Here is a 27,950-nt window from a genome sequence, read left to right as displayed (position 1 = left end):
GACAAAGCCGCTGCCGCCGTTGCCGCCAACCGAATGAAGTTAAAAGCAATCACTTAAGATTTAACGAAATTGCTATGTTTTTTCGCGAAAGGCTTCCTAAGCCGATCACCAAGCATAACAATGTCCTTAGTAAGAAAAAGAAGAAAACCAAACACATATAAAACGAAACGGGAAAAACAAAGTTTACACAAAAATTTGTTTTAAAAACTTTAAACTAATAATTAATCATCATTTTAGCTAACATTGAAAGCTTAGTCATTTGATAAACAAAAACAAAGACATTTCACTTTTATTTTATCTAGTTAATCGATTCTCAATATAACAATGCTGTTGTACTAACTAATCGTAGGTGTATAGTCACACGAATTCCAACCTCCAAAATCAATGATATATATTTTTGCATTGTATTACTTATGGAACTTCTAATTGTTTTAGTTTTAGTTACTTACTCTTTGAGTAGTTTGTGGTTTTTATACCTAATACATGTGCCAGCTTTCCAATAAAAGAAATTCCAATTAATTTGATTCTATACGATTGTTAACGAGCTGGGGCTTAATGATTCAATATCGCATAATAGGAGGTTTCTATAAATGACTTGAAAACTTTTAGAATTTTGGGGCATTTCAAAACTTTTAGAAAGGCCCAAAGAGGACGTTGAGGAAATGATTCATTGAGGAGATGACGATTGACTTGAAGGTAAACCAGAGGGCCGCGGCTAACTTTGACCGCGTCAAAGTTTGTATACCCTTGCAACTTTTTTGGTAACTCTTTCCTTACCTATTAGCCATCAATGTGGAAGAACGTTTTATCTAAAAGGCTTATGTCTGCGAAAGAATGGCCTACAATCATAGGAAATAACGAAGATATTGACCAAAGTCACAGTTTTCCACCGAACGTTCCTATGGGAGCTATATGATATAGTCACCCGATCTTTATCAAATTCGACACAGTCATTAACAGATATATTAAATTAAGAAATTTTTAATTTGAAAACAATCACGTTAAAAGTAACGAAGTTATTTACAAAAGTCACTGTTTTCGACCGATCGTTCCTATGGGAGCTATATGATATAGTCATCCGATCTTGATCAAATTTGGCACAGTCGTTTATAAGCGTAATAAACTCTCTAATATTAAGTTTCACGATAATAACATAGAAAATAACGAAGTCGCGGTCGAAGTTAGCCCCGGCCCACTGGTTTTTTCTTCATTTCCATCTTCTGGTCTTCTTCTTCTGTATGAAATCGGAACGACTAACGGTAGCAGTTACAACCGGATATGCTGTATGTACATACATACATATCTTAAATATATTAAAAGAAACAAATTTTCAGTCAACTTCTCCATGTAAATAATGTCACTTGAATATCTAATTCAAGTTGTATAAATAAGAGAGAAAATTTGTATTTTGTTTTTAGTCTACAAATTTATTAAATAGTAGTTACATCAGTTTTTTTTGCTCTCAGTTTTTTAAATTTCCCAAAATTCTTTGTACTCATTTTCGACTTCATTGAAATTGCGGGTCCTTGCGCCGCGGCTCGAAAATGCAACAGGGGTGCCTTGTATTGCTCAAGTTCACGTAAGCTGGAAGATGATGGTAACGTTCTGTCAGGTTCTCATTCAAAATTGCTGACAAATTCTTTCCTAAAAAAAAAGCAAATGATTCAAGTTCAACGGGAAGGAAGACCAGAAGACAGAACTTACATTGCCACTCCATAAAGGGAGAAGTCCTTTGAGAATGAAATTCTTTCTACGCCATCGGCCACATTGAACTTCTTTTGTGACATCCTTGCAAGCTGCGCCTATCACCTTTGCGTCAATTGGGTCGGTCCATCATTGGTACAGAGCTCTAAAAATCAGAATCATCGTTGTCGTCATATTATTTTGAAGCGACCAAACAGTTTGTCGTTGCTCACCGTTATTCGCATGGATCAATTTTCTTTGGACTTTTGGAAAATCATTCTAGTAACTTGTTAACTATTTGCTAAATTTATAGACGTTTTTTTGGGTTTTTTTTTAAATTTTTTATAAAAGTATAAAAGTATCCATACGTGCCAGTATGAAAGTTAGAATGAACAATTTTTCCTTCCAAACGAGGCGATGTAGAAAAAACATATTTTCAAAATCTTGGACAAATTTCTCATGGCTATCTATGGCAAACAAATTTACATTGACTTTTTCTGTTAGTCTAAATCAACGGAAAATCTTACTAGAGCCTAAGGACTAAAGACATTATTCAACCATTGCGGACCTTAGATACAATTGCTTCAAATGGAACTCAGGATAAATGTTTGAATGTATCGTTCATTTGTTATACCCTTGCAAAAAGGGTATATTAATTTTGGTCAGAAGTGTGCAACGCATAGAACGAAGCATCTCCGACCATACAAAGTATATATATTCTTGATCAGCACGACGAGAGTCATAGTCATCAAATAGCCATGTCCGTCCGTCCGTCCGTCCGTCTGGATCAACGCAAACTCCTAGACCGTAAGAGCTACAGAGCTGAAATTTTGCACCTAGGCTTGTATATACTGCAGGCGTTGTATATCTCGGATTCAGCCGGATCGAACCACTATATCATATAGCTCCCATACAAACCCCAAAGTCACGAACAGTGAACAGTAACTTCGTTATTTCCTATGTTATTATCGTGAAACTTAATATTAGAGAGTTTATTACGCTTATAAACGACTGTGCCAAATTTGATCAAGATCGGATGACTATATCATATAGCTCCCATAGGAACGATCGGTGGAAAACTGTGACTTTGGTCAATATCTTCGTTATTTCCTATGATTGTAGGCCATTCTTTCGCAGACATAAGCCTTTTTAGATAAAACGTTCTTCCACATTGATGGCTAATAGGTAAGGAAAGAGTTACCAAAAAAGTTGCAAGGGTATACAAACTTTGACGCGGTCAAAGTTAGCCCCGGCCCTCTGGTTTTTAAGTACAAGGTGTGGGGATGGGCAAGGAGTTAACTTGGTCTCTCTTTGCATATAAAAAACTAAGCCTGTCAACCAGATTTCAATCCGTCTTTATACACCATCTCTCCAATGTTAGTTTATATATCCCGATGAGTGTCCGTGTGTCCGTGTGTGTGTGTGTGTGTGTTGGTGAGTGTGTATTTTGCAAATTTGTATCTTTTCAACAGAGGTCTGCTGCCTCATCGAGAGCGCACGTTAATATTTGGTTTGCGTGTATTTGTATTTGTTTTCCTGTGGCATCAACGAAGGGTCGGGGGAATTGGAATGAAGTTTTCGGGGGATCGGTGTATGGGGGCGGGATTGGTAGTATATGGAGTATGGGATCCAAATAAATCCGCTATAAGCCCTTTTGCACAAAAATGTGTTTTTCTATTTTGCATAAAAGTTGTGCTGCGCGCTTATCCCTTTTTTTCTCGTCTTCTCCTTCCTTTTTTTTTGCTTGTTCGTTCGTATGCGAATTCGCATATTTAAATTCGAGTCTCTGATATTTGAAATTCGATTTTTTTTTGCGCTTTCCAGTGTGTTTTTCTTCTGTTTTTTTCCCCCTGTGTGTTTCGCTGTATGTGTGTGTGTGTGTGGCTCCACGTGTGCCACGTGTCTACTTATTTTATCCTTCACACACACAGGATTGCGTGTGAAAACTGACAAATGCGTATGCCAGCGGTTTGATTTTTTCTCGTTTCTTTTTCTCTTTCTTTTTTTTCCTTTGCATTTTATTATTATTATTTTATTTTTCTGCTTGGCGCATTTTAAAATCCAAATGACTGCAATTGGAATTGGCAAACGCGTTTGATATACGAAGGAACGACAGTTAAGAAGCCCTTAATTGGCGCTATTCCAATGGGGACAAAAACAAAACAAAAATTGTGAATGTATTCCATGGAGAATTTGTTATCAAACAAATACCAGCAAAAAATGAAACAACAAAAAACAGTAAGCCCAAGCCAAAGTACATACATATATAACTCTCATCTCATATAAATACGAAATACATACATAGCCTGAGTATTAGTCAATTACTTTTCAACCGTTTAGTTAGTGAATCAATAAATTGTGAATGAATCTTTGTAGTGGAATCTTTCAATAATTCAAAAACTTCAAGCACTTTGATTGAATGTATCCCTAAATCATTCAAAGACTCAAAAAACTCCAAAAACTCAGAATATTTATAATTTAAGGTATACATAAGTCTCAGAATACATGTAATCGAAACCCTGAATCATTCAAAAACTCTGAATACAGAAAGATAAATACAAAATACCGATAATCCAATGCTTTAATCATTTAAAAATCATTACCAGTACTTTGAGTATTCATAGGCACTGAATGAATATAATTCAACATATGATTTAAGGTGCAGTCTATCTATCAGTGTATTTTTATATCTTGTGGTAACTTAGGATTCAAAAGGACCCAATTGAATAAAATATTGAGATTTTCAGAAATTGAGTTTGAAAGGAATCGGAGCTGCTTGTTTGTGTGAATACTTTTTCATCTCAATCATTTGACTCGGTTTTTTATTCATGCCATTCAGTCGACTAGTAAACCAATGAGTTCAACTATCAAATTTGCATTCGTATACGATTCAATTCGATTCGAAGGTTGAAAACTAAAATGTTCAACAAAATAACCCTAGACAATTGCAGATAATGTGTTTTTCTCGTCCTTTTGCGAGGTTTATACAAAATACATATGTATGTATGTATGTGTACAGAATGTTGACTTAGCTAATCGCGGAATGTTCAATTGTTGAGAGTGAAATAATTATGGTGAAGATTTCTGTAAACATTATGGGCCTAGAAAAGTTCTTTAACGATAATTTCCCACACCCAATACCAGGTAGCCACCTTGGAAAATTCCTTAGCCTTAACCACCGACCGACCGTATAACCGACCAGACCATCCCTTTCCATCTCTCCCTCTCTCTCTCTCTCTCCCTTTCTCTCAGGCCCATTGACACCCCTTTTTATGCCGCACTTTAGCTAAGAAATTTCTCTAATGACTTAAACGCAGTAACCACTAAAACATTTACAGCGCTCCCCCAACCTGCTAACACAGCCCCCGCATCCCCGCTTACCCTCCATTCCCTGCCAATCTGCCCCGCCTCGTTGTTGGGTAGAGTTAAGGTAAATACTACGCCCTGCTACCTCCTCTCCTCTACTTTTCTCATTTCGTGCTGTACGTAGGTAAAGTGGCGCATTTTTGCGCAAATTTTCCTCGAAACCGCAAGTAGAAAACTCATTAAGCGAAAAGCATTTGATGGGTAAAATGAGGGTCAGGAGGTGGGAGGGGGAGCGTGGAGGGGTTGAAGTGAAACGGCAGGTAAACTTCAACACAGCCTCCCGACAGTGAGAAAAAGCGAAGGGAGCAATAAGATTCTAGCATTAGGGACGTTGGAAGACGAAGTATTAACTTGAAGTAGATACATATGTAAGTTGTAGTGTGTGTGTGTGTGTGTTTCGTGTATATATGTATGTGGGGTAATTTTTATGTGTGCATGTGGCAAATGGCCAAGTACTTCTGATTGACCCCGTGTGGGTAAAAATAATCAAGCAACTAAAAAGTATAGAAATCTAACCTATCGTTACCTACACATACAATTAGTATATTAATATTTATTCGAGGTATATAGGTACATACGTATAAGTTTATACAAATGTTCAATTACTTAATTTAAAGGTAATTATTAAAACAATCCATTACCTTCCATTAACTTATTCTAAAGTTGTGTAAAAGAATCAAAAGTCAAATATTAATTTTAAATTTCCATCAAATCGAAAACCAACAACAAGTTAATGAAAAGTTCACTCAGAGGAAAACAGGTAAAATTTTTAGAAAACAAAATCTTAACTCTTTAAAAATATAAAAAAATCTCTCCGATTCCGAATTACTTACAATAATTTATGCATATGCTGATCCTAATGCTGATTACGAATACATATGTATGTATACCAAGATAATGCATAATGTTCTTTGATTATTGTAATTCATAATTTTCGATTAGTTTTCTTCTTTTATTTTTGTAAATTCAAAATTTTGAACTGAAGTACATTTCCTCAGTTGTCAAGTTTATCAGAATGACGAAATGGCAGAGTGAGTTTATTTAGATTCATTGTTATTCACTCATTTCAAGCAAAACTCAAGAGTAGAGGAGTCAAATAAGTCTACTCACTCTACTCTTAAGGTGGTACTCTTAGCAAAATATTGCTCTTGAGTAGTAATTTTTGTCACTCAAATTCAGACTCAAAGAGATTTGAGCTAAAAAATTGTCTCTCTCACTTGTGCTCTCTGACTCTCTGGCAAAAATTGAGCCCTCAAATTCTGATGGGTTTCCATATGTGTGCTAAATCTCGCTCGCTCTCTCTCTCTCTCTCTCTTTCTGCCTGTCGTTCACACATGTGCGTTTATTTCCTAGAGAAATTTCTCAGATAAAGTGCAAAACTTGGCGTCGATTTCCTACCTCAATTTTTGATATCAATTTTGTTGGCCGACATCGTCGTCTTTGCCATTGTCGTCGGCGACTATAAAAAATTAGCAATATTACTCCAATTAGCCAAGTTAATAATTGTGAATGCAAACACACAGAGCCAGGCCCATCTTGAAAAGGCCTCTTTGACATGCTTCCCCCCTTCCAGGCCCACTTACCGCACCTTGGACCAACCGTGCACGTCGTGCTTGTCGTCATCAAGTCTAAATGATTATTATTATTATTATTAAGTTTTTTTTTTCGCATTTCGGTTTTTGTACTTTGTCACTTTTGTGCCTTTTTTGCAGACGACGCGTCTTGAGTTTGTTTTATAAATAGTAGCAAAAATGAGCCAACTATTTAACACTATTTAGCACTATTTTGCAAATTTATAGGGCAAATCTTTTACAATTAATTATACATTCATCTCATCCATCCATCCATCCATCCATCTATCCATCCATCTATATATCCATCAATATACTAGAGAGCTTAGGTGAGAAATGAGTCTAATTCAAAAACTCTATCAATGTAAATAAAATTCATTGTCAAAACCTAACTGGTTTGATTTAGAGCAAACCGGAAGCTAACGAATATTAAACACTCTTTCATCTATCAATAAAATTAACATATTGTCTATTTTATTTTAGGAACTGTTAAATTATTATAATTAATCAATTTATAATGTAATGCTAAAGTTTGAATGCCCTTGGACGTTTTTGGCTTACTCTCTTACTATAGATTTATTATTTTCTATTCTATTTGTTTGACCGTTATATAGTTAATTGTTAAATCCTATGACAGCTATATCGTATGGTAGTCTGATATTGACAAAATCTTAAAATAAATATGAAGTAAAAAACAAATGAACGATACATTCAAACATTTATCCTGAGTTCCATTTGAAGCAATTGTATCTAAGGTCCGCAATGGTTGATTAATGTCTTTAGTCCTTAGGCTCTAGTAAGATTTTCCGTTGATTTAGACTAACAGAAAAAGTCAATGTAAATTTGTTTGCCATAGATAGCCATGAGAAATTTGTCCAAGATTTTGAAAATATGTTTTTTCTACATCGCCTCGTTTGGAAGGAAAAATTGTTCATTCTAACTTTCATACTGGCACGTATGGATACTTTTATACTTTTATAAAAAATTTAAAAAAAAACCCAAAAAAAACGTCTATAAATTTAGCAAATAGTTTACAAGTTACTAGAATGATTTTCCAAAAGTCCAAAGAAAATTGATCCATTGCGAATAACGGTGAGCAACGACAAACTGTTTGGTCGCTTCAAAATAATATGACGACAACGATGATTCTGATTTTTAGAGCTCTGTACCAATGATGGACCGACCCAATTGACGCAAAGGTGATAGGCGCAGCTTGCAAGGATGTCACAAAAGAAGTTCAATGTGGCCGATGGCGTAGAAAGAATTTCATTCTCAAAGGACTTCTCCCTTTATGGAGTGGCAATGTAAGTTCTGTCTTCTGGTCTTCCTTCCCGTTGAACTTGAATCATTTGCTTTTTTTTTAGGAAAGAATTTGTCAGCAATTTTGAATGAGAACCTGACAGAACGTTACCATCATCTTCCAGCTTACGTGAACTTGAGCAATACAAGGCACCCCTGTTGCATTTTCGAGCCGCGGCGCAAGGACCCGCAATTTCAATGAAGTCGAAAATGAGTACAAAGAATTTTGGGAAATTTAAAAAACTGAGAGCCAAAAAAAAACTGATGTAACTACTATTTAATAAATTTGTAGACTAAAAACAAAATACAAATTTTCTCTCTTATTTATACAACTTGAATTAGATATTCAAGTGACATTATTTACATGGAGAAGTTGACTGAAAATTTGTTTCTTTTAATATATTTAAGATATGTATGTATGTACATACAGCATATCCGGTTGTAACTGCTACCGTTAGTCGTTCCGATTTCATACAGAAGAAGAAGACCAGAAGATGTAAATGAAGAAAAAACAAAAACAATAATTTTCAATTCAAAGCGTCTGTCTTGCCAGACGTTGCGGCGTTTTTAAAAAGAGTTCATGCCTGGGGAAGATGTCTGGGCCGGGCCCATAGGAAATAACGAAGTTACTGTTCACTGTTCGTGACTTTGGGGTTTGTATGGGAGCTATATGATATAGTGGTTCGATCCGGCTGAATCCGAGATATACAACGCCTGCAGTATATACAAGCCTAGGTGCAAAATTTCAGCTCTGTAGCTCTTACGGTCTAGGAGTTTGCGTTGATCCAGACGGACGGACGGACGGACGGACATGGCTATTTGAACTCGTCTCGTCGTGCTGATCAAGAATATATATACTTTGTATGGTCGGAGATGCTTCGTTCTATGCGTTGCACACTTCTGACCAAAATTAATATACCCTTTTTGCAAGGGTATAACAAATGAACGATACATTCAAACATTTATCCTGAGTTCCATTTGAAGCAATTGTATCTAAGGTCCGCAATGGTTGAATAATGTCTTTAGTCCTTAGGCTCTAGTAAGATTTTCCGTTGATTTAGACTAACAGAAAAAGTCAATGTAAATTTGTTTGCCATAGATAGCCATGAGAAATTTGTCCAAGATTTTGAAAATATGTTTTTTCTACATCGCCTCGTTTGGAAGGAAAAATTGTTCATTCTAACTTTCATACTGGCACGTATGGATACTTTTATACTTTTATAAAAAATTTAAAAAAAAACCCAAAAAAACGTCTATAAATTTAGCAAATAGTTAACAAGTTACTAGAATGATTTTCCAAAAGTCCAAAGAAAATTGATCCATGCGAATAACGGTGAGCAACGACAAACTGTTTGGTCGCTTCAAAATAATATGACGACAACGATGATTCTGATTTTTAGAGCTCTGTACCAATGATGGACCGACCCAATTGACGCAAAGGTGATAGGCGCAGCTTGCAAGGATGTCACAAAAGAAGTTCAATGTGGCCGATGGCGTAGAAAGAATTTCATTCTCAAAGGACTTCTCCCTTTATGGAGTGGCAATGTAAGTTCTGTCTTCTGGTCTTCCTTCCCGTTGAACTTGAATCATTTGCTTTTTTTTTTAGGAAAGAATTTGTCAGCAATTTTGAATGAGAACCTGACAGAACGTTACCATCATCTTCCAGCTTACGTGAACTTGAGCAATACAAGGCACCCCTGTTGCATTTTCGAGCCGCGGCGCAAGGACCCGCAATTTCAATGAAGTCGAAAATGAGTACAAAGAATTTTGGGAAATTTAAAAAACTGAGAGCCAAAAAAAAACTGATGTAACTACTATTTAATAAATTTGTAGACTAAAAACAAAATACAAATTTTCTCTCTTATTTATACAACTTGAATTAGATATTCAAGTGACATTATTTACATGGAGAAGTTGACTGAAAATTTGTTTCTTTTAATATATTTAAGATATGTATGTATGTACATACAGCATATCTGGTTGTAACTGCTACCGTTAGTCGTTCCGATTTCATACAGAAGAAGAAGACCAGAAGATGTAAATGAAGAAAAAACAAAAACAATAATTTTCAATTCAAAGCGTCTGTCTTGCCAGACGTTGCGGCGTTTTTAAAAAGAGTTCATGCCTGGGGAAGATGTCTGGGCCGGGCCGGGCCATGTCATGCCGCCTTCTACCGCTATCAGTTTGCTATGTACATACATATATAGTATACATATGTATACATACTATATTAATACATATTGTATATAGTATGTATAATGTATTTATCTATGTATAGCCATTGTATTTTGCGGCTGATAAGTTGCGCGCGCACAATCAAATATTTACTTTAGACATTTGTACTAATTGCATTGTACATATTGACACAGATTATATCTCATAGAGTGCTCTATGTACACGCGATATATGTACATATGTATGTATGTATGTATGTGTGCATGTTTGTGTGGCCACTATGTACTGAATCCATGAAGGAGTAACATCGCACTCTTACATTCATACATATATATTTATGTACCTATGTATGTACATATGTATGTATGTATACGTTTAACAATTTCATTTGTGAGGTAAACTCACGAGACGGCACTATCAAAGGTAAAATTGTTGAAATGCTTCAAGGACCTACACACACACACACACACACAAATACATCGAGACTCTCACGTGAACCTAGACAGAGTTATATATGTACATATGTATAAAAGTAAATTGTTGTTAGAAATCACAGTTGCTTTTTGATTTCTATTCAAATTGCTTACAAAATTCATCACAAGTTTTTTTTGTTTCTCTTTCAATCCTACATATGTGGGAATAAAATGGTTTTCTAGCCACGAATTTTAATTTGACCCTTTCTTTTAATCAATTTCCTCTCCTCTTAGACACATTCTGTTAATCATACACGGCTTTATTCTAGTTTTGAGCATATGGAAGATGCATTTTCGAGTATTCTTTCATTATTTCTTAATCAACAAGAGCTCTCAAAATACACTCGTCAGAATGCATTCTTATCTGACTAATGCTGGGAGAGTAATTAAAGCATTGGAAATATTAAAACTTGTAAATAATAAGTGTCTATAAGTATTAGCTTCCAAAATCTTAACCTGTTCGGACTGCAAATTACTCTCAAATGCCAAATAGAGCTTGGAATGGATTCGCTGGTACCACTTCTTCCTTTTCTCCATGGTAAAACCTTTTGGCCTTCTTGTTCATTCATTTACATTGGCTGGCTTCAGAGAGTTGAGGCTATATAATAAAGGCTGATGCATATTTTGGCATGATATTACACTTTTACAATAATATTAATAAAAAGTAAAATAATAATTGTTTCGCGTTTTCTCATCATCAACTAAAACTGATGGCAACTGCTGCTTTTGGCTACCGTTTTGTAATCTTTAGATACTTGGATTCGCATTAGAGAAAGTAGAGTATGTAAATTTTGTAAGTACAGATGACCGTAAGTAAGTGCTGATAAATGTACATAGATGAATGTCTATTTGTCTATGCTTCAGTTTCACTGTGTCTGTGTGTGTGTGTTTTGTTTTTGTGCCTTCTGTTTGTGGTCTTTCACATTTGCCTTCATCCGATCCAAATGGATGGATGGATGGATGGACGCGCGGGGTCTCTTATCAAACCGCGTAATTAACGTGTTCTATTTATAGATGTCGTCTTGTAGTTTTTATTTTTTATTTTTTTTTTTTTTTTCAGCGCTCTATCAATTGTATCATCAATTGACTTTCAGTCGTTGTGGTTGTCGTTTAGCTGCTTTCGTTGTTGGCTGGTCTGTCTCTCTGTACCCCAGCTGTAGAATCGCCATGGAGTATGAGAGTAATGGGGTTGGTGGTTGGGCGGAGGTGGGTGGCTAAGGGAAGGGAATGGGGCAGTATATACAAGTACTACAATAAGATTATCAAGCTGAAAAATCAACAGTAGCCCCAACCAAGGCGTTTGCAAGCAGAAGCAGAAGCAGCAGCAGCATCAGCATCTGTTGTTGTTTGTTGATTTTGTTTTTTTTTTTTTGCTGTTGATTTAATAAATTAAAACTCGTAAATTAACTGTGAAGGCAAAAAACGACGCGCGACAAATCAAATAAATAAATAAATGGCCAGTAAACTGAAAGACAGAGAACGAGAATAGTGTGTGAGAGACAGAGAGAGAGAGAGAGAGAGGCAGCAAGGAGTGCAAAATTTGCCAAAATACAACAAATAAATAAATGTATATACATATACATATACATATACATCATTGTATGTACAACATGTTCAACAAATTGTAGAGTCAAGGCGAACCCTTTCGGTGAACCGAATGAAAAGTAGAAGGAGGAGCACAGGACACACCATAAATCTGCCACAGTTTAATCTCACCTTAAGTAAGTTGGCATCTCTTAGGATTGGTTTATCTCGTTTCTTCCTTCATACTACTTAAGGCAGAAATTAGGGTCAAATGCGATGAGTAAATCAAAATATCAAAGTAAGCCCCGGAAGGAACAAAAAATAAAACCAAGGAAGATTCATAGACAGAATTTAAGACGAATTTTTCATACTCTTTTGAGAATATTTGATTTCAAGCTTCATCCAATGGAAAGTAGAAGAAATATATAAAAACAAATCATTGTAAGATCATTTTATTTAGTTTTTTTCTTCCTTTTTCTAGAATAAACTCATTTTTAGTCAAATTATTATAATTGTCAAAGAAATATATGCCAAATTTTTCTTTAGATGGCGTTTTCGTTTCCAAATGAATTCTGCATTGTTTAAAAAGTTTGTCTTTACTTTTTTTCAGCTTAATGTCAAGGGGTTTTCTGTTTGCCAAGCAAAAGGTTGAAAAGGTTTTTCTCGCCCACTGTATCGACAAGCATTCGTTGTGGACATCGATAGTAAAATTGTCGTCGTATATTCATGAATAAATTTTGTGAGGTAATCAACACTTAGGAGCAAAGAACTTTTGATTCGGAACGAAGCATTTCATTTAATTTGCATATCAATAAAATGACATGACAGATATGTATGTATGTATGTATGTATCTACGTTTATTGCTTTGTTGCTTTTAAATCTGCATTGAACGGGAATTCAACTTGAAAACTGTAGTATTGATCACACTGTACCTTAAACTAAATACAGTTGAAAGTTTCATATAATATAGATTTGAATATATACATATACCAAATGGTTTCTGTATAAATAGGGCATTTTTAGACCTATATAAATCACTCAAAGTTCAAAGTCTTGGCCTTTTAATTACTGTGATGATGATGATGATCATAACACATTTTGTGATCCTTTGGCAAACGTCTTTATGTTTAGAACGAAGAGAACCCTTTTAACGAAGGGTAACAGAAAATAGCACACGTGTGCCCTGGACTTTTGACGATTTGGTTGATAAAACCAAAAACTAAGCCACAACCATATGAGCAAATATGTAGATAAATATATATATTTATACATACATACATGTAAGGTATATGTATGTATATACATATGTATGTACAAATCCCATCCCTCTTGCCATTCGAAACGTTTATTTACTCTTACCACATAACATAGCAGAGGGTGGCCTGGCCCAGCTGACGATTGAGTTATCAATGTGCCCATCTGTGTTAATGATAACCGTTAGGTTTAGGTATCTGGCCCATGGGCACGTGTGTGCCTCTGTGCCTCGACGTCGTCAGTTGGGTCGTCGCTGGCTTGTTGAGAGGAGCCAACTGGGAGGAGGGATGTGGTTGGGGGTTGGAGTTGGGGTTGGGGAGCGGTAAACGTAATGAAGAGTCGATAAGGCACACAGACCCACAAACACATTCAACCTTTTGGCTTGCAGTCAATTGTGAGCTTAAATACAAAGTCGTTAAACCCTTTTTTTTTTTTTTTGATTGGAATACTGGGGGCTGAACTGGGTTCGGTTGGTAGGTAATGCTGCATGATTGATTTGCTTGGATGCAGTTGGCTCACCTACCAATTTACTTCCCTTTCCCGCCCTCCCCTTTCCTATATTCCCAAAAAAAAAAACAACAAAAATTGATCGATTGGCCTTCGAAGAAGGTGTGAGAACAGAAAGCCAAAATAAACAATGCGCAACAATACTTTATTATTGTTAAATATTTATCATATATTTACTAAAAATCTACCATAGATATACCCCCATAAGCTAGCTAAGTTTCAACAGGGCCACAAAATGGAAAATTCTATATATTATTTTCAATAAATTTTCCTTTTTTTAGATATTTTTAATCGTTTATATTGGTATCAATCAAAATTGATTATTTTGTAATGAAATACTGAGACAGTCAAATCCTCTCTTAAGGCAACAACCTTCCAATCATATTCTAACAAAGTGCAGGTCCTTTTTGCCTAGGTGTAAGTTTGATGACTATTAACTCTGTGCAAGGACCTCAAATTCCTAATTTGAGGTCGCTGATTCCAAACATAAGCTTGGTTATTCGAGATTGATCTCAGAGTTAGGCACTTGATAGACACTTTAGGCTTAACACTCTGTTGATATTGTTTTAAACTTAATATTTAAGGTCTATGATGGTTTATTTTAAGTAAATATTTTCACATACATTTCAAGAAATACAGTTTATCGATCAATTTTGCCCCCAAAAAAAGAAAATATGTATTTATGTAGGTACATTCAATATATGTACACATAAATATGTACATATGTATATGTAAAGATAGGACACATGTATGCTGTAAATTTCGTAGGCAAAAGTTTTATCCAGTACGTGCTTACCCCGTGCGCTTGATAGTTGTCGAGTCGTCGAGGAGTCGTCTGCTTGGTATGTGAAGTACACACTTCAATTTCAATTCGACAGCAGCCAATTGCAAATCGCCGAACAAGCCTGCAGGCCCCCAATAGCCCAGGACACTCTAACTATAGATATTTAGATTTTGCCTGCAAAAAAAAAAAACATTTTCAAGAGAATTATTATAAAGAATTAAAGTGAAAAATATCGCAAATTCTTTTATAAAATCAATAAAAAAAAAATACAAAAATGTAATTGCAATTGAGAGTTTAAATAAAAAACTTACTCAATTTAAAAGTAAGGGTAAAAAGAGCCTCTAATAATAATTATTGTTCTTATTTTGTAAGAATTTTTCAAATATAATTCTAATGTAAAGTCTTTAACATGAGATTTTGTTATCAAATTTATTGTTAGGTATTTCAAATTCGTATTGAAATAAATTTGCTTTCAATATTTGTGGCAACTATGTATGTATGTATGTATGTACGTCGTCGTCGTTGCCTGTTTCTGTCATTTTGCTGGCTTGCCCACTTGGGATCTTCGGGGGCCCGGGCTTGGACCCTCAAGGCCCTTTGACATGCCTGCAATTGTTGTTATTGTCTTTACATTTTGTTGGCGTGTTGTTGTTGATTTTTTTACACAGAGAAAGAAATTGAAAAACTACTAGAGCAAACTTCAAGTGAGACGTGAGAGAGTGAACACCGTGTCCTGTGTGCAGTAAAGTTCTGAGTCCTGCAATTGAAATTCCAAGCAGACGGAGAGCTTAGAATGCCCCAAAGGTATATCCCAACCCACACCACATTGCGCCCCATCCTCTCTTCGAAAATATATTGAGCAGCCATAGATGAAAGCAGCAGCGGCAGGATTCACTTGGGAACTCTTCAAGCAATTACGAGGCGTAGGCTCTAAGAGTTTCATAGCAAAGCAAATTTTGTTACGCCTGTCGTCATTCACTTTCACAGTAACCTTTGGAAATATCAACAACAGCGTCTAGCCATATTGTCCAGGATCTTATTCGTCCGGTCCGTGCTAATTATCGGCTATACAAAAGGTTATTGCAGGGATGCGTGTTCTGTGTGTGTTTTCTATGTCGACGCCGCCAAAAGGAACAGCAAACAAATATTTACTAAATGCACTCGTATTTAATTGCATTGCGGCCAGTTGAATTGACCCAAAAAGGAAAAACGGGAAAACAGGCATATGGCATTGAAATGTGAGAAATGGTCTTCTCTATACATACATACATACATACTGTATAGGGCTGAAGATCGAAATCAGCTGTGGCCAAGGTCGTGTTGCAATTGGAAAGATAATACTAATAGCTCTAACATGACCAAGCAGCTGACCTTTGAAAGGGGGCGGCAGTAACGGTTTCAACGGGGGGTGCAAATTAACTACACAAAAATTTGGAACCGAAAACAAAAGTTAATCTCCCTTCACCTCTCTTTGTGCCTGCTGAGATTTACATATACATACAGCTAAGTTTAGTTTAAATAATGTAGAATAAGGAACAGTTTAAGATCAATTTTCCTCACTATGACTTAACTGATCGATCCTATAGCCCTAAATGTTATATGTATGTTCTTACCAGTAGCTATCAAATTGTGAGCGTCAGATTGATTAAAACAGTACGTACACACATACATATATATAAAGTAGTATATATATACTTTACTGGGGTTGAGAATATCTTTTTCAATTTTATAATACCCTCTCTAAGGCTATAAAAACGCATGGTTAATGCATAAATCGGAACCAAGTAAGGGAATACTATAAAATTTAGGCTTAGACACAAAAGTCTATTTAATCCTTTTGACAAACAATAATCAGTTTAATATGGAAATGTTTTTGTTTTCGAAGAAATTCATTCGATTAACCACCAAAAGAACGGCATTGTCATTAACCATGATTTTCCACCCTAAACATTAACAATATCATTGTCATCATCGTCATCATCATAATGGGCAGGGGGATCGGTATTGAAATTGTGATCGGGTTGGTCAGGCAGGCGGCTGGCAGCTGGCAATTGGCTGAAACAGCTGAAATTTTGCACACACTCTCTCAATCCTTTTAGCACGAGTTTTCTGTGTGTGCGAGTGTTTCTGTGCCATTGAAAACGGTTCCGTTTCGGTTCTTAGGAAACATTGTTCGTGCTGAGAGGAGGAGGCGGCGGCGGCGGCGGCATCGGCGGACCACTTGTGCCTAAAAATATTTCAATTTTCGTGTGTACGAACAGCTGAAATTCGTCTTCCATATATGACTTTCTATTTATTTATTTGCCCGGAACCAGGAACTAGGAACAGAGCAATAAAGAGAGCCAGGCGCAATCAGGACAATGCCGGAAACGTGTTTCATGTGTCGACGCAGCAGCAGCCACCACTTAAAATGTCTCACACAGCATGCAAATGCGATCGTGCCAGGATGTGCCCAGGGATCTTACTGTGTCATCCAATGTGTGTGTGTGTGTGTGTGTGTGTATCAGCTGTCGACAATTGCGGGTAGTTAGCTCTGGTCATGCTGTGCATCCGATTGCAGGGAAATAATCAATAAACAAGTCAAGCGCTCCCCTCTCCTACTCCTTCCTCTTTTCTCCTCCTTCTCTTCTGAAATATCCCTCTTGGCAAATGTTTGTAAAGTTGTAAATTGTCAATTTGTCACCCAAAATGAAATGAAATGCTGGTCAATAGAGAATAACCCTCACCTCTCTCGCCATCCCCTTTGTGCACTCTTTGGCATTGTTCTTTGCAAAAATTTGTTGACAATCATGGCAAATATTTCGCATTTAGTGTCTTGAATATTAAGTTATGCATTTTAAGGATGTGATGATTTTCCTTGAAATTCATATAAAATGCAGGGTGTGACTTCATAATTTGTAGAGTTTTTTCATAATTTTAGGGGCTATCCATACGATATCCATTAACCATAAAGTTGTGAGCAAAAAGTCAATGGGATTTCCTGGGATTCGTAACATAAAAGCCGTCCACTTGGTTGACCAAATTTTACAAAAATAATATGAAATTCACTCAATTCCCTCCCTACAAAATGGAACCTCATTCTCATCTGATTGTGAGCCGTTTAAAACTGCCTTTTCATTAACTGGGTTAAAGTGTAGTCTGGGCTTTCTATAGCCCTCCCCACACTCTTGACGCGTCTTTTGCTTCTTCTTTTACCCCCGCGAACATCTAATTGAGCACGTCATAAGAAATCGCATGACTTCTTGCCAACATGCCACCCAAACAACGGGAGCAAAACAAAAGCCGCAGAGGAAGTCGTCGTCGCAGTGTGGCATGCATCAATTTGTGCAACATGGCAAAAATTTCACGCGTACAAAATGTGCGGGAAATTGGGGGGAAAACTGGCGAGAATTGCTAAAGAAGAAAGTACATAATGAAGGAGAAGGAGATAACAACTGCATAGTGGGTGTGGTAAGGGGAAAGGGGAGGAGGGTTGCACAAACAGAGAGACAGAAAGTTTAATCAATGCTGACAGAAGAGAAGAGACAAAATGCGTTGAATTGCCGGATGGCGGTGCAACGAGAAGGTAAACTGGAATGGGGCATGAAACTATTTTCCATTCAATATTTAAAGCAGGGCAAAAAAAAATGAAGCAAGTAAGTCGACTCGTCGACTTGGGTATACCATACACCAGGCGAAACAAATATTTCAAATTTCGAAAACCAAATGTATGTCTATTAAATTGTTTTTACATGTTTCATAGTATGTGCTATCTCGCTCACTCTACGAACATACGAGCACTCTAGCGCCGCCACTAGCCAACGGCCAATTCTGGCCTTGTGGACTGCTTTGTAAAATACGTTCATACGCATATTTTGCATGTTTCTAGTCCGATTTCAATAAAATTCGGTAGTTTTGTAGAAATAGATAAGAATAATTAGTCTGCCGAATTTGAATGCGATAGTCAAAAATCTACAGGAGAAAATCGGTTTTTTCTTAAATATGGAGGCGGAAGTGGGCGTGGCAAAATATGAAAATAGATGTACCCTGCGCGCATACTAAGCCAGTGTACATACTAAATTTGGTGACTTTAGCTTTGTTAGTTTTTGAGAAAATCAGTTTTGTTTAATTTGCGGGGGCGGAAGTGGGCGTGGCAAAATTTTTAAATAGCCAATATCTGCGCGTCTATCAAGCTAATCTGCATACCAAATTTGATGTCTCTAGCTGTTATACTTTTTAAGAAAAACAGTTTTATGTGATTCCTGGGGGCGTAAGGGGGCGTGGCAAAAAGTTTGAACAATCAGTTTTTGCGCGCTAACTAAACGGGTATACAAAATAAATTTGATGTCTCTAGCTGTTATACTTTTTAAGAAAAATAGTTTTATGTGATTCCTGGGGGCGTAAGGGGGCGTGGCCGAAATTCCAATTAACTCTGTACGCGTGCATAATACACGAGTATACATACCAAATTTGGTGGCTCTAGCTCTTATAGTCTCCGAGATCTGCGTGTTCATACGGACGGACGGACGGACGGACAGACGGACATGGCTAGATCGACTCGGCTGTTCATCCTGATCAAGAATATATATACTTTATAGGGTCGGAGAAGCTTCCTTCTGCCTGTTACATACATTTTGGCGACTTTAATATACCATTTCACCCTATGGGTGTATGGTATAAAAATACATAGGTGAACGTCTGCGAGGACAGATCAATAAGTTCGTGACCTTTTCGAATTTGTCTTAGGTCTATTGGCCTAGAGAGGGCGACAATATTGTAGGAGAGGCACAAATCTTAATTGGCGACGGTGGAAATTTTTTTGTTGCCTCTACAAATAAAAACAAATATTTCTTGCAAATAATTAAAAGTGATTTTAACACGAAGTGATTTTAAACGATTTGAAGCCAGTTTAAGTAGAATTTTTTATAGAAATATCAAAAAAAATCTACTTAAATAATTAATGTCCCCCCCGATTACATTTATGAACAAACTTACAGTTTTGCACTTCTGATCAAACTTACAGTTTTACATTCAAAGAAGTGCACACAAATTACAGTTTGAATAACCAAAAACAAAACGTTCTTGTATAACAGTTTCGTATGACTTTTCAACAAAGGCTTCACGCACAAATCCAAACATGCATAAATAACTGATACAGACACACACACACACACATTCACACAGACACACAGCTTACTTACATTTTGCTTTCTGTCCAAATAAAACCAGAAAACCAAAATGGCCGCCTATTTCGAAGAAACAACAACAAGCCAAGAGTTTGCTCTTCCTTGCATTTCACCAACACACACATACACACACTTGCACGCGCGCTGAAAAAAAGATACACACACACACAGACACACACCGAAGCGGCCACCCGCCAAATTGGCAAAATTGCCAAAATTAACTCGATAATCACTTAACAATTTTGTATGCTGCGCGATTTTCATTCACTAATTAACAATGCACTGAAAAAAAAACAACAAAAAAAACCAAGTTCAATGAATTTAACACAATAAACAATACATAAACCATTTAGAAAAACTTTTGGCCTGCAGATTTTACAAGCGGTAAACTTCAACTAAAGAAGAAGACGAATGAAGCAAAAACAAACTTGGGAGAGCAAAGAATGCCAAAATGATGAGAGCGGGTTAGAGAGAGAGAGCGAGCGAATAAGTAATTGAGGACTATGGAAGAGTGGAATCAATATTAATGCAACACAGTGACGTCACAACAATTGCCCAAGGAGTAATTAAATCAATCTACCATAATCTATCCATAGTTTCGTACATCGTGAACCAATATTTGTTTTTTTTTCTTAATTAATTAATTAACATACATACATAATTTCATTGAACTAAGACAACAAATGCAAAGGCAACTTTATAAATTTATCAAAACTTATTAGCTAAACTCTGAACATGAAACTATGGAAATCTTCGTACACTTAATTTATACAAGTATTAGAAAATATTTTCCAAATTAGTATTTTCTTGTATAATTAGTGGCAAATTAAACGAACGCCTTAAAATTTATTCATCGATCACCATGTGATCTATATTTATATCCTTTTGGAGGGGATATAATACTTGATCCGAAATACAGAAGAAACTGAACCACCCCCTGGAAAAAAAAAAGAATGCCATCATAATCTAAATAATCTATACAAAAATATTATGACGAAAAAGTTTATTGACGTACAAGAACATTATTGGCCCACTGTATGTATAGAAATGTAAAAATTTCCAAATCTAGTAATCCTTGTCAATGGAATTTTGAAGGACCGAGTTGATGTACCTATGTTTTTTCGGGGCTCATATTCAGTTGAAATTTTACCTCACAGCTAACCACTTCATATTCTCTGAAATTCTCAACTATTATTTGTCAGATATAAAAAAGTAAAATGTTTAATTTTACATATATTTTATTTGTACTCGCTCTTCTAGGACAGTCTTTTGCTAAAGATGTGGAACCAAAGCATTGTTGTAATAGTGGCTGCAGTATGTATAATCATCCAGCCATATTCGAACTGACTGAAGATTCATGGAAACTAATGCTAAAGGGTGAATGGATAGTGCTTTTCTGTCCTCTAACCTCTATAATATGCATGAACTTCGAGAAACACTGGATAAATTTTGCCGTGGAAAGTCGAAAGTCTAAAGAACTTGGGTGCAATTTGGAAATAGCTACCATGAAACCGAAATTTTCCGAGGCGATGAAAGAACGTTTTCAATTGGATATGTTTCCATATCCATACATTTTGCATGTGAGAGATGGAGCCTTTCGTCGATTGCCCTGTTCCAGAGGTTGCACCCTTAGGGATCTTCTGGATATATCGAATAAATGGATGTATATCGATCCTTTCCCCTTTTGGAAGCATCCAAATGGTTGGGTAGTCTATACTAATGTACAATTCGTTTATTTTATCGATTGGATATATGAAGTGCAGAACTTAAATCTCAACTACGGGCAAGCGACATGGGTGGCACGTTTAGTTGTTATGTCAGTCTTCACCATTTGGTTTGCCCTGACTGTTGAATTCCTGAAAAGACGAAGAATCGTGCAATTACGACAAATATGCCCATGCCCAGCATGTAACAATCGCTACTACAGTTGGTAACCGAAGATCATCCTTCCCTCCACAAGAACATTACAAAATTCAAAAGTAGATCTTGTTTAATTTCATGTAGAACGACAGGTTAAAACATTGTTAAAAATCGTTAATTAAAATTTAATGAATTGTATGGTATTTTACGTCTTTTTAGCTACACTTTGCATACGACAAATTTGCTTATGCTTACTAATATTAATCAACTTATTACGGCAGCTCCAATTGATATCGAAATCCAGATGACGGTTGCCACGTTTGACCACAAATAAACCATAGATCGAATCATTCGCACACAAAGGCAAATGTTCATCGATGTGAAAGAGCGTCTGCTTCCATTGGGTACATGGGGCAAGGGGACTGGTCGATATAGTTTTGACCTTAGAGCTCATGGGGAAGTCGAATTCAAAGTAAACCACAAACCAATGAGCAATGCATTTGCGTACAATGGGCAAACGAAATTGCGATGTAAAACTGAGATCATTACGTTTTAACCTCATCAGATCAAAGGTCTTTAGAAGTTGACTCTTGGCAAGCAATTGTTCACCAGCCACAGTGGCTACCAATGGCATACGTTGGACAACTTGACTGGCATGTGACATATTCAAGCCAGCGAATCGTGACCAAAAAATTTTGGCGGCACATAATGTCGATTCTCGGTGGCAGCCGTTAGATAAAGACGAGCATTGCGAGGAAAGATATGTCCACCGGATTTCAACCACTTGTCACGGGCATAAAGAACCGCATCCAAACTTGTATTAAACATAAGACAAGCCCTGCAGAAAGTTATCAAAAGTCTTGAAGTCTTGTCTTTAGATATTTGAGATTTACTTACCCCATCCATTTGGATATAATAACATCAACATTATTCACCGGCAGTGCAATCTCTTTAATATCTCCTTCGATCACTTCAATTATATGATCCAATTGATTATGGCTTACCAATTGTCGGGCCACCTGGGCCACAGTAGTTGGCTCTTGGGCAATTACCCGGGCGGCACCCAAGCGAGCGGCCCACATGGACAATAGGGCGCTGCCACAGCCAATTTCGAGGACCACAGCGTTTTTAAAGAGTTGCCAGTTCGACTCCATGGCTTCCTTGAATTCCAGCATAACACAATCTCGTATTATCACCTCCTGAGTGGCTAGAAACTCAAGATAAACCGATGGGGAAATTACTGATTCGTCAGCTTCCATATTTTTATGCTCTATGCTCTTCTATTTCCCGAAATGGTCTATAAAGAATGTCTATCGTCTATCGATCTCATATATAGTCTATCGCCTATCGATCTCATGTATAGTGTATCGATAGTTTCAGTTTCGCTGCATATATCGAGATAAAAGCGCTTAAATTTGAATGATCTACAAGTCAAAACTTGAAAATTGGGATGTTAGAATTCCTTGAATTTTCAATCAATCGTAAGTTTATGACCTTTCTAGGAGTATATATGTAGTTTTTATGAATCAAAGCGTTTTTTAATTCAAATTTGCAAGAGTTTAAATGATCTAAAAGTCAAGGTTTGGTATTTCCATTAGTTAGAAAGGTATTTTTTTCTTGAAATTGTTAGTCAATCTAATGGTCAAGGCTCTTTTAAGACTATGAGTACTTATTTTCACTGAGATGATGATGATGATGAGTAGGAGGAGGGGAAAGGGCGACGGATATTTGTATCCGTTATTTGCTCTGACGTCAAACGGCCAACACGGGACGCGTGCCAACAGAAATTGAATGATAATGACTAGTTGTATGTAGAGAGCCCCATCAGCACCACCCAACCGCGGTCTTTTCATACCACCAACCACACCCTCCCACTGACTTGACCTTGAAATTGGGATGAAAAAAAAGTTCAGAAACGCGAAGAACAAGTGCGCGCGCGATCACTCTGAAAATTCATTAGTTGGCATAAACACAGAGGAACACACACACCGCACAACACATTTACAGAACGCGAACAACAATAAATAAGAATTTATTTAGCTATTTTCGAAAATCTGCCATCACCATCAGGGCGAAAAGAAAAAGAAAGAAAAACCTTAGTGAAATATTGTTGATTTTCCCCATGAACAGATTTTTCTTCTTTTACTCGTGTAGGTGACAATTATTAGGAATTAATTTATAATTTTAAGTATTATCTAATTCTATACTAAGAGTGTCCAGATTTGTCTAAAATTGAATCTGTCTATTTACCCCCCCAAAAAAAAAAAAATAAATAAATACTTCTGTACACGACAGGAACCCAGGAACCCGAGGGATACAATTTTCAATTATCTATTGAGACTATAAAAATATAATGATGGGCATACACACACACACAGGCACACACCATGGGGCATGCGGCCATAGCATATACATACATATACCCCCAACTGTGTGTGCAGATAACAGGTAATTATTATTTTTGGCAAGAGGCCCATTGCTAGTTCCACACATATTTCATACATATTTTTGGCATTTTCATATTTGGATGAATTGGGCGATGGGCGCTGGGCGATGGGTACCCCCGTAGGAAATAGAAAAAGGTTCACATGAATTTTTTTTTTTTTTGGTTTTGCATTGCCTCTGCAAATGAAATTTGTTTGTCTATCCATGGGGAAGCACATGTAATTATTATGGATACTAAGGAGTCCAAAATAAAATAAAAAAAAATTATAAAAAAAAATTGATACATTTGTTTAGTGTAATTGTGCATTGCAATTACGTGTGGAATGAATTTTAAAGAATATTGTTATTTATTTACCATTCATTGTTATTATTTGTTTACGTTCTACTTGAGTAATTTTCTTTGAATTTTTAGTTTTGCGCTTGATTTACTAATACTATTCTATTCTTGGTCTATCTAACTACATACATATGTATATGTATTAAGACCTTTGTGGCTCACCCCCTTAACTTGGCTAGATGCACTCTGGTCTAAAGCGGATGATAAAGAATATTTGTATTTTGATATTAACAGGATCTGCTTCAATCTATGATGAAAACAAACAATTGAGACCACTGTGCAGTGTGGCCACTGTCAAATTATATTTCGCTTGGTCACGTAGACCATAAGGTAATGATTTGGCAAGAGTCAAGCACGTTTTTCTACCTATTAAGAAATGAATAAATAATATAGATATAATATATACACATACATACATATATATATATACATACATGTGTTTTTTTTCAATTACGTTTTTGCCAAAAAGATGACAACTGATTACCAGAAAAGACAGCAAATCCATTTTTAAGCAAATGACAGAAATAATTTTTAACAAATTTTTGTGAATTATTTTCTGTTGCCAGGCTACATAAAGAAAGTGTCAACTGAAAAACAAAGTGAACACAGCCACTCCCCCTCCCGATTCCACTCACCGATTCCATCAGCAGCAGCAGCGGCAATTAGTCGAACAAGTCCGATAATCAAAATCCAAAATGTTTGCCGATGACAAAGATAAAAACTTTTGCTGACGTTCGTTCATTTGCCACTTTTGCATTATTTCGATTCAATGGAGCGTTACGAACATCATACTCAGGGAGGGCATTATAATGTACATAAAATATATACATATGTACATATGTGAGAGCGTATTGTAATTAACAGGAAACACAAGTTCAAACAAAAAATAAAAAAAAAATGTACGTAAAAATTGTTATTATGATGAGTTTTTGGTTAACGGTAAAGCTCATGATAACGGTAACTTTCAATTTGAATTTAATGTGTCAGTTTATTGAGGAAATTAAAGTTAAATACCAAATGTACTTACATTACAAATACAAATGTAGGTACATTAATGAAATTAACACTTGTAAGAACATAATTATTTGAATTCTTATTGAATTCATATAAGGCTAAGAGCGTAGAGCATAAATTGTTGTAACATTTTGCTAAATGATTAAACTTAGTTAAACTTAGATCAAATCAAATTTCAGTCGCTATGACTGGGATAGAACAAGTCTCTTAACTTGAATGCTGTTGATCTTTCCCATTTAAAACTTTTCAGAACCGCCATAAAAATTCTCTAAAAAAAAAAAGCTGCTAGAGCCTATCGATAGGCCAGGGCTACAGCAATTGCTTATCAATATAACAAAAACGCTTGAGTTTAAGACTATCGATAGATTAATATTCCTTCGAGTTTTCCCGCGTCTGCAAAGCAGCATTTTCTTTTTTTTTCTTTTTCTTTTTAAGTGTGTGCTAATTATGCAAATAACAAAGATTGGCTAAAAGTTAATGCTACTATAAGCTTTAAGTTCGTTAATTTAGTTTTAGTTTCAATGTTGAGTGTTTGTGTAAAGAGACAGAAAACAATCAATTCGATGGCCTAAGAAATGGGCGAAAAAGAGCGAAAAGGATTCAAATTGGGAGAGAAGCTAAAGAAAATATTGAACATTATGAAAAAGTTTAAGTTGCTTTTATGTGTACGTATTTATTTTGTCAATTAATATTTTAAATTTCAATTTGCAATAAAACTTTACACCTACACATGCATGTGTGTATGTATTGCAGCTAGGATCATGAAATTCCTAAGCTCTCTACGGCTCTCTCTCTCTCTCTGTGTTTGAAATCGCAATTAACCTGCTCTCTTTCCATTTAGTTTTGTCTTTTGGCGCTGTTGCATCTCGACTTGTTGGTGATTTTTTTTTTTTTTTTTTGTGTCAAAGTGAAAAATAGTAAATAATAAATTAAAAAGAAAAAAAGGTAACAAAAGGATTGCTTCTCTTTAAATGGCTATTTAGTTTACAAGTTATTATTGCAAAATATTTCAAAAAGACGTTAGAAAAAAAATGAAAAGAAGAAAAAAAAAATGGCGCGTTGAAAAAAAGGCAAGCAAGAGGCAGCAGAACGTGAGACCAGGAGTAAAATTGAGAGGGAATGGAAAAAAAAGTATCCAAATGTTTAATTTTTGTATGTTTCACTTTATTGCTTATTAATTTTATTGAGCAAACACATTTCTTTACATACATATATTTATGTATTTGAATGCGTAATGCACACATATGTACATACATACATATATGTACATACATATGTATGCGTATGTGTTTAAATTTGGTTCTGTTGCAAAGCCCCCTCTTGCCATCTCTCTATAACTTTTTGTTGAAGCCACTCATAACTTTTGTTTTCCTAGTTAAATTAACTATTAAAAGCAGCCAAGCCACGATTTTACTTATGCAAATTGTTTAATTAGTTGTCAATCTATTGTTGCTGTTGGTTAAATAAGAAGAAGCGTGAAAAGAATCTTCTTCCCACCTATGCTTGCCAAACTGTATAACAGTTTTAACAAATACAAAATCCTTGAGTGTGCAAGAGACAAAATACCTAAAATGGCAAAAGTTCTTTCAATCTTGCTAAGTCTCTATATACTTGGTTTCTTTTTTTGTCTTGTCTTCAAAATCTTCGCTGCCTTTGTGTTTTTAATGTACATAATTCGATTTTTTTGTTTTTTTTTTGTGTGAGTGCGTCTTAAACATAAATTTAATTTATTTTCCATTACTTTTGTGAAAAAAATCGGTTATTGTTTAAATTTTAAACTTTGCTAAGAAGAAGAGTTGAAAAATATTTGGATAGTCGCAGTTCCTCTCACCGAAGTCGCAGTCACCAAAGTCGCAGTCGTTATTTCGGTCGCAAGTGACATTTCTAGTGTTAAGAAATTCGGTGAATATACTGTTTTCTTGTGTGTGTGTGTGTGTGTAAGGGATGCTTGAAAGTTATAAGTGTGGTGAGTAAATAAATTGTATATATTTACATTTAGTTATTGTATTTCAGATCATACAAAGAGGTAAAAATAAATCATAATAATTTTCTGTTTTTTTAAATCTTGACTTTTGTATAAGAATCCGTAAACAAGATCAGCCGTTAAATACAGTGTGACCAGTTGTTGCTTTTGGCCATAAATATGTGCCAATTGGCTACAATAATTCTATTTCAAAATTGATGTACCTGTATTTGTATTGAAAGATACTTTTCAATTCGAATTCGAGAGAAAGAATGATGCGGCATTTGCTCTCCTGCCGTGCATCAGCTATCACATTAGCACAATAAAACTACAAATACACGGGGAGTGTTAATGAAGGCAAATAAACGAAAAGAAAACTACATACATACATATGTATGTATAACTAAAAACAGATAATTAATTTAATTTTCACACTCCTTTATCAATCAGGAAACTCTCACACAAAGTCTTTGAGCATCACCAATTGAAAAATATTGAAATACTGAGAATCTTGATAAATTATTGAATA

General features: G+C 35.8%; 1 protein-coding gene and 5 long non-coding RNA genes across 7 annotated transcripts in view; 4 read left to right on the top strand and 2 right to left on the bottom strand.

Moving 5' to 3' along the window:
• Positions 1–20,134, bottom strand: part of LOC137579331 (uncharacterized) — a 101,776-nt gene extending 81,642 nt beyond the window's left edge. The window contains exons 1-2 of the long non-coding RNA XR_011032801.1: positions 19,818–20,134; positions 14,650–14,811 (exon numbers count right to left, since the gene is read on the bottom strand). This is a non-coding gene — a long non-coding RNA (uncharacterized lncRNA). The remainder of the gene's footprint in view (positions 1–14,649; positions 14,812–19,817) is intronic.
• LOC137579372 (uncharacterized) lies at positions 7,550–8,223 on the top strand. Its single transcript, XR_011032806.1, has 3 exons — positions 7,550–7,712; positions 7,780–7,924; positions 7,985–8,223. It is a non-coding gene; the product is annotated as an uncharacterized lncRNA (long non-coding RNA).
• Positions 9,118–9,764, top strand: LOC137579404 (uncharacterized). The gene is made up of 3 exons (XR_011032813.1): positions 9,118–9,252; positions 9,320–9,464; positions 9,526–9,764. It is a non-coding gene; the product is annotated as an uncharacterized lncRNA (long non-coding RNA).
• LOC137579459 (uncharacterized) lies at positions 12,257–12,847 on the top strand. Its single transcript, XR_011032819.1, has 3 exons — positions 12,257–12,288; positions 12,346–12,532; positions 12,702–12,847. It is a non-coding gene; the product is annotated as an uncharacterized lncRNA (long non-coding RNA).
• Positions 20,135–21,774: 1,640 nt separating the features above from the next.
• On the bottom strand, positions 21,775–22,966 carry LOC137578968 (protein arginine N-methyltransferase 1-B-like). The gene is made up of 2 exons (XM_068292604.1): positions 22,560–22,966; positions 21,775–22,500 (listed from the first exon to the last, which is right to left on the bottom strand). Exons 1-2 carry the CDS (start codon positions 22,919–22,921, stop codon positions 22,329–22,331), a joined length of 534 nt encoding a protein of 177 aa, XP_068148705.1. The 5' UTR covers positions 22,922–22,966; the 3' UTR covers positions 21,775–22,328.
• A 642-nt stretch (positions 22,967–23,608) lies between these two features.
• On the top strand, positions 23,609–25,067 carry LOC137579396 (uncharacterized). 2 transcript variants are annotated; one of them, XR_011032810.1, is made up of 3 exons: positions 23,609–23,812; positions 23,958–24,110; positions 25,011–25,067. It is a non-coding gene; the product is annotated as an uncharacterized lncRNA (long non-coding RNA). The 2 variants fall into 2 exon arrangements; XR_011032811.1 differs by lacking the exon at positions 25,011–25,067 and adding an exon at positions 24,232–24,316.
• Positions 25,068–27,950: the final 2,883 nt, after the last annotated feature.

The sequence above is a fragment of the Drosophila tropicalis genome, unplaced genomic scaffold (assembly GCF_018151085.1).
Source record: "Drosophila tropicalis isolate 14030-0801.00 unplaced genomic scaffold, ASM1815108v1 contig_694, whole genome shotgun sequence".
NCBI lineage: Eukaryota > Metazoa > Arthropoda > Insecta > Diptera > Drosophilidae > Drosophila > Drosophila tropicalis.
Note: the sequence above shows the minus strand (reverse complement) of the source record. Positions and strands in the feature narration are given on the sequence as shown.

Bases quoted from the DNA above. Each gene is read 5' to 3' on its own strand.
- LOC137578968 (XM_068292604.1), bottom strand. From the start codon at position 22,921: ATGGAAGCTGACGAATCAGTAATTTCCCCATCGGTTTATCTTGAGTTT. The intron at 22,501-22,559 runs GTAAGTAAATCT...AACTTTCTGCAG, and splicing joins ATTATATCCAAATGGATGGG to GGCTTGTCTTATGTTTAATA.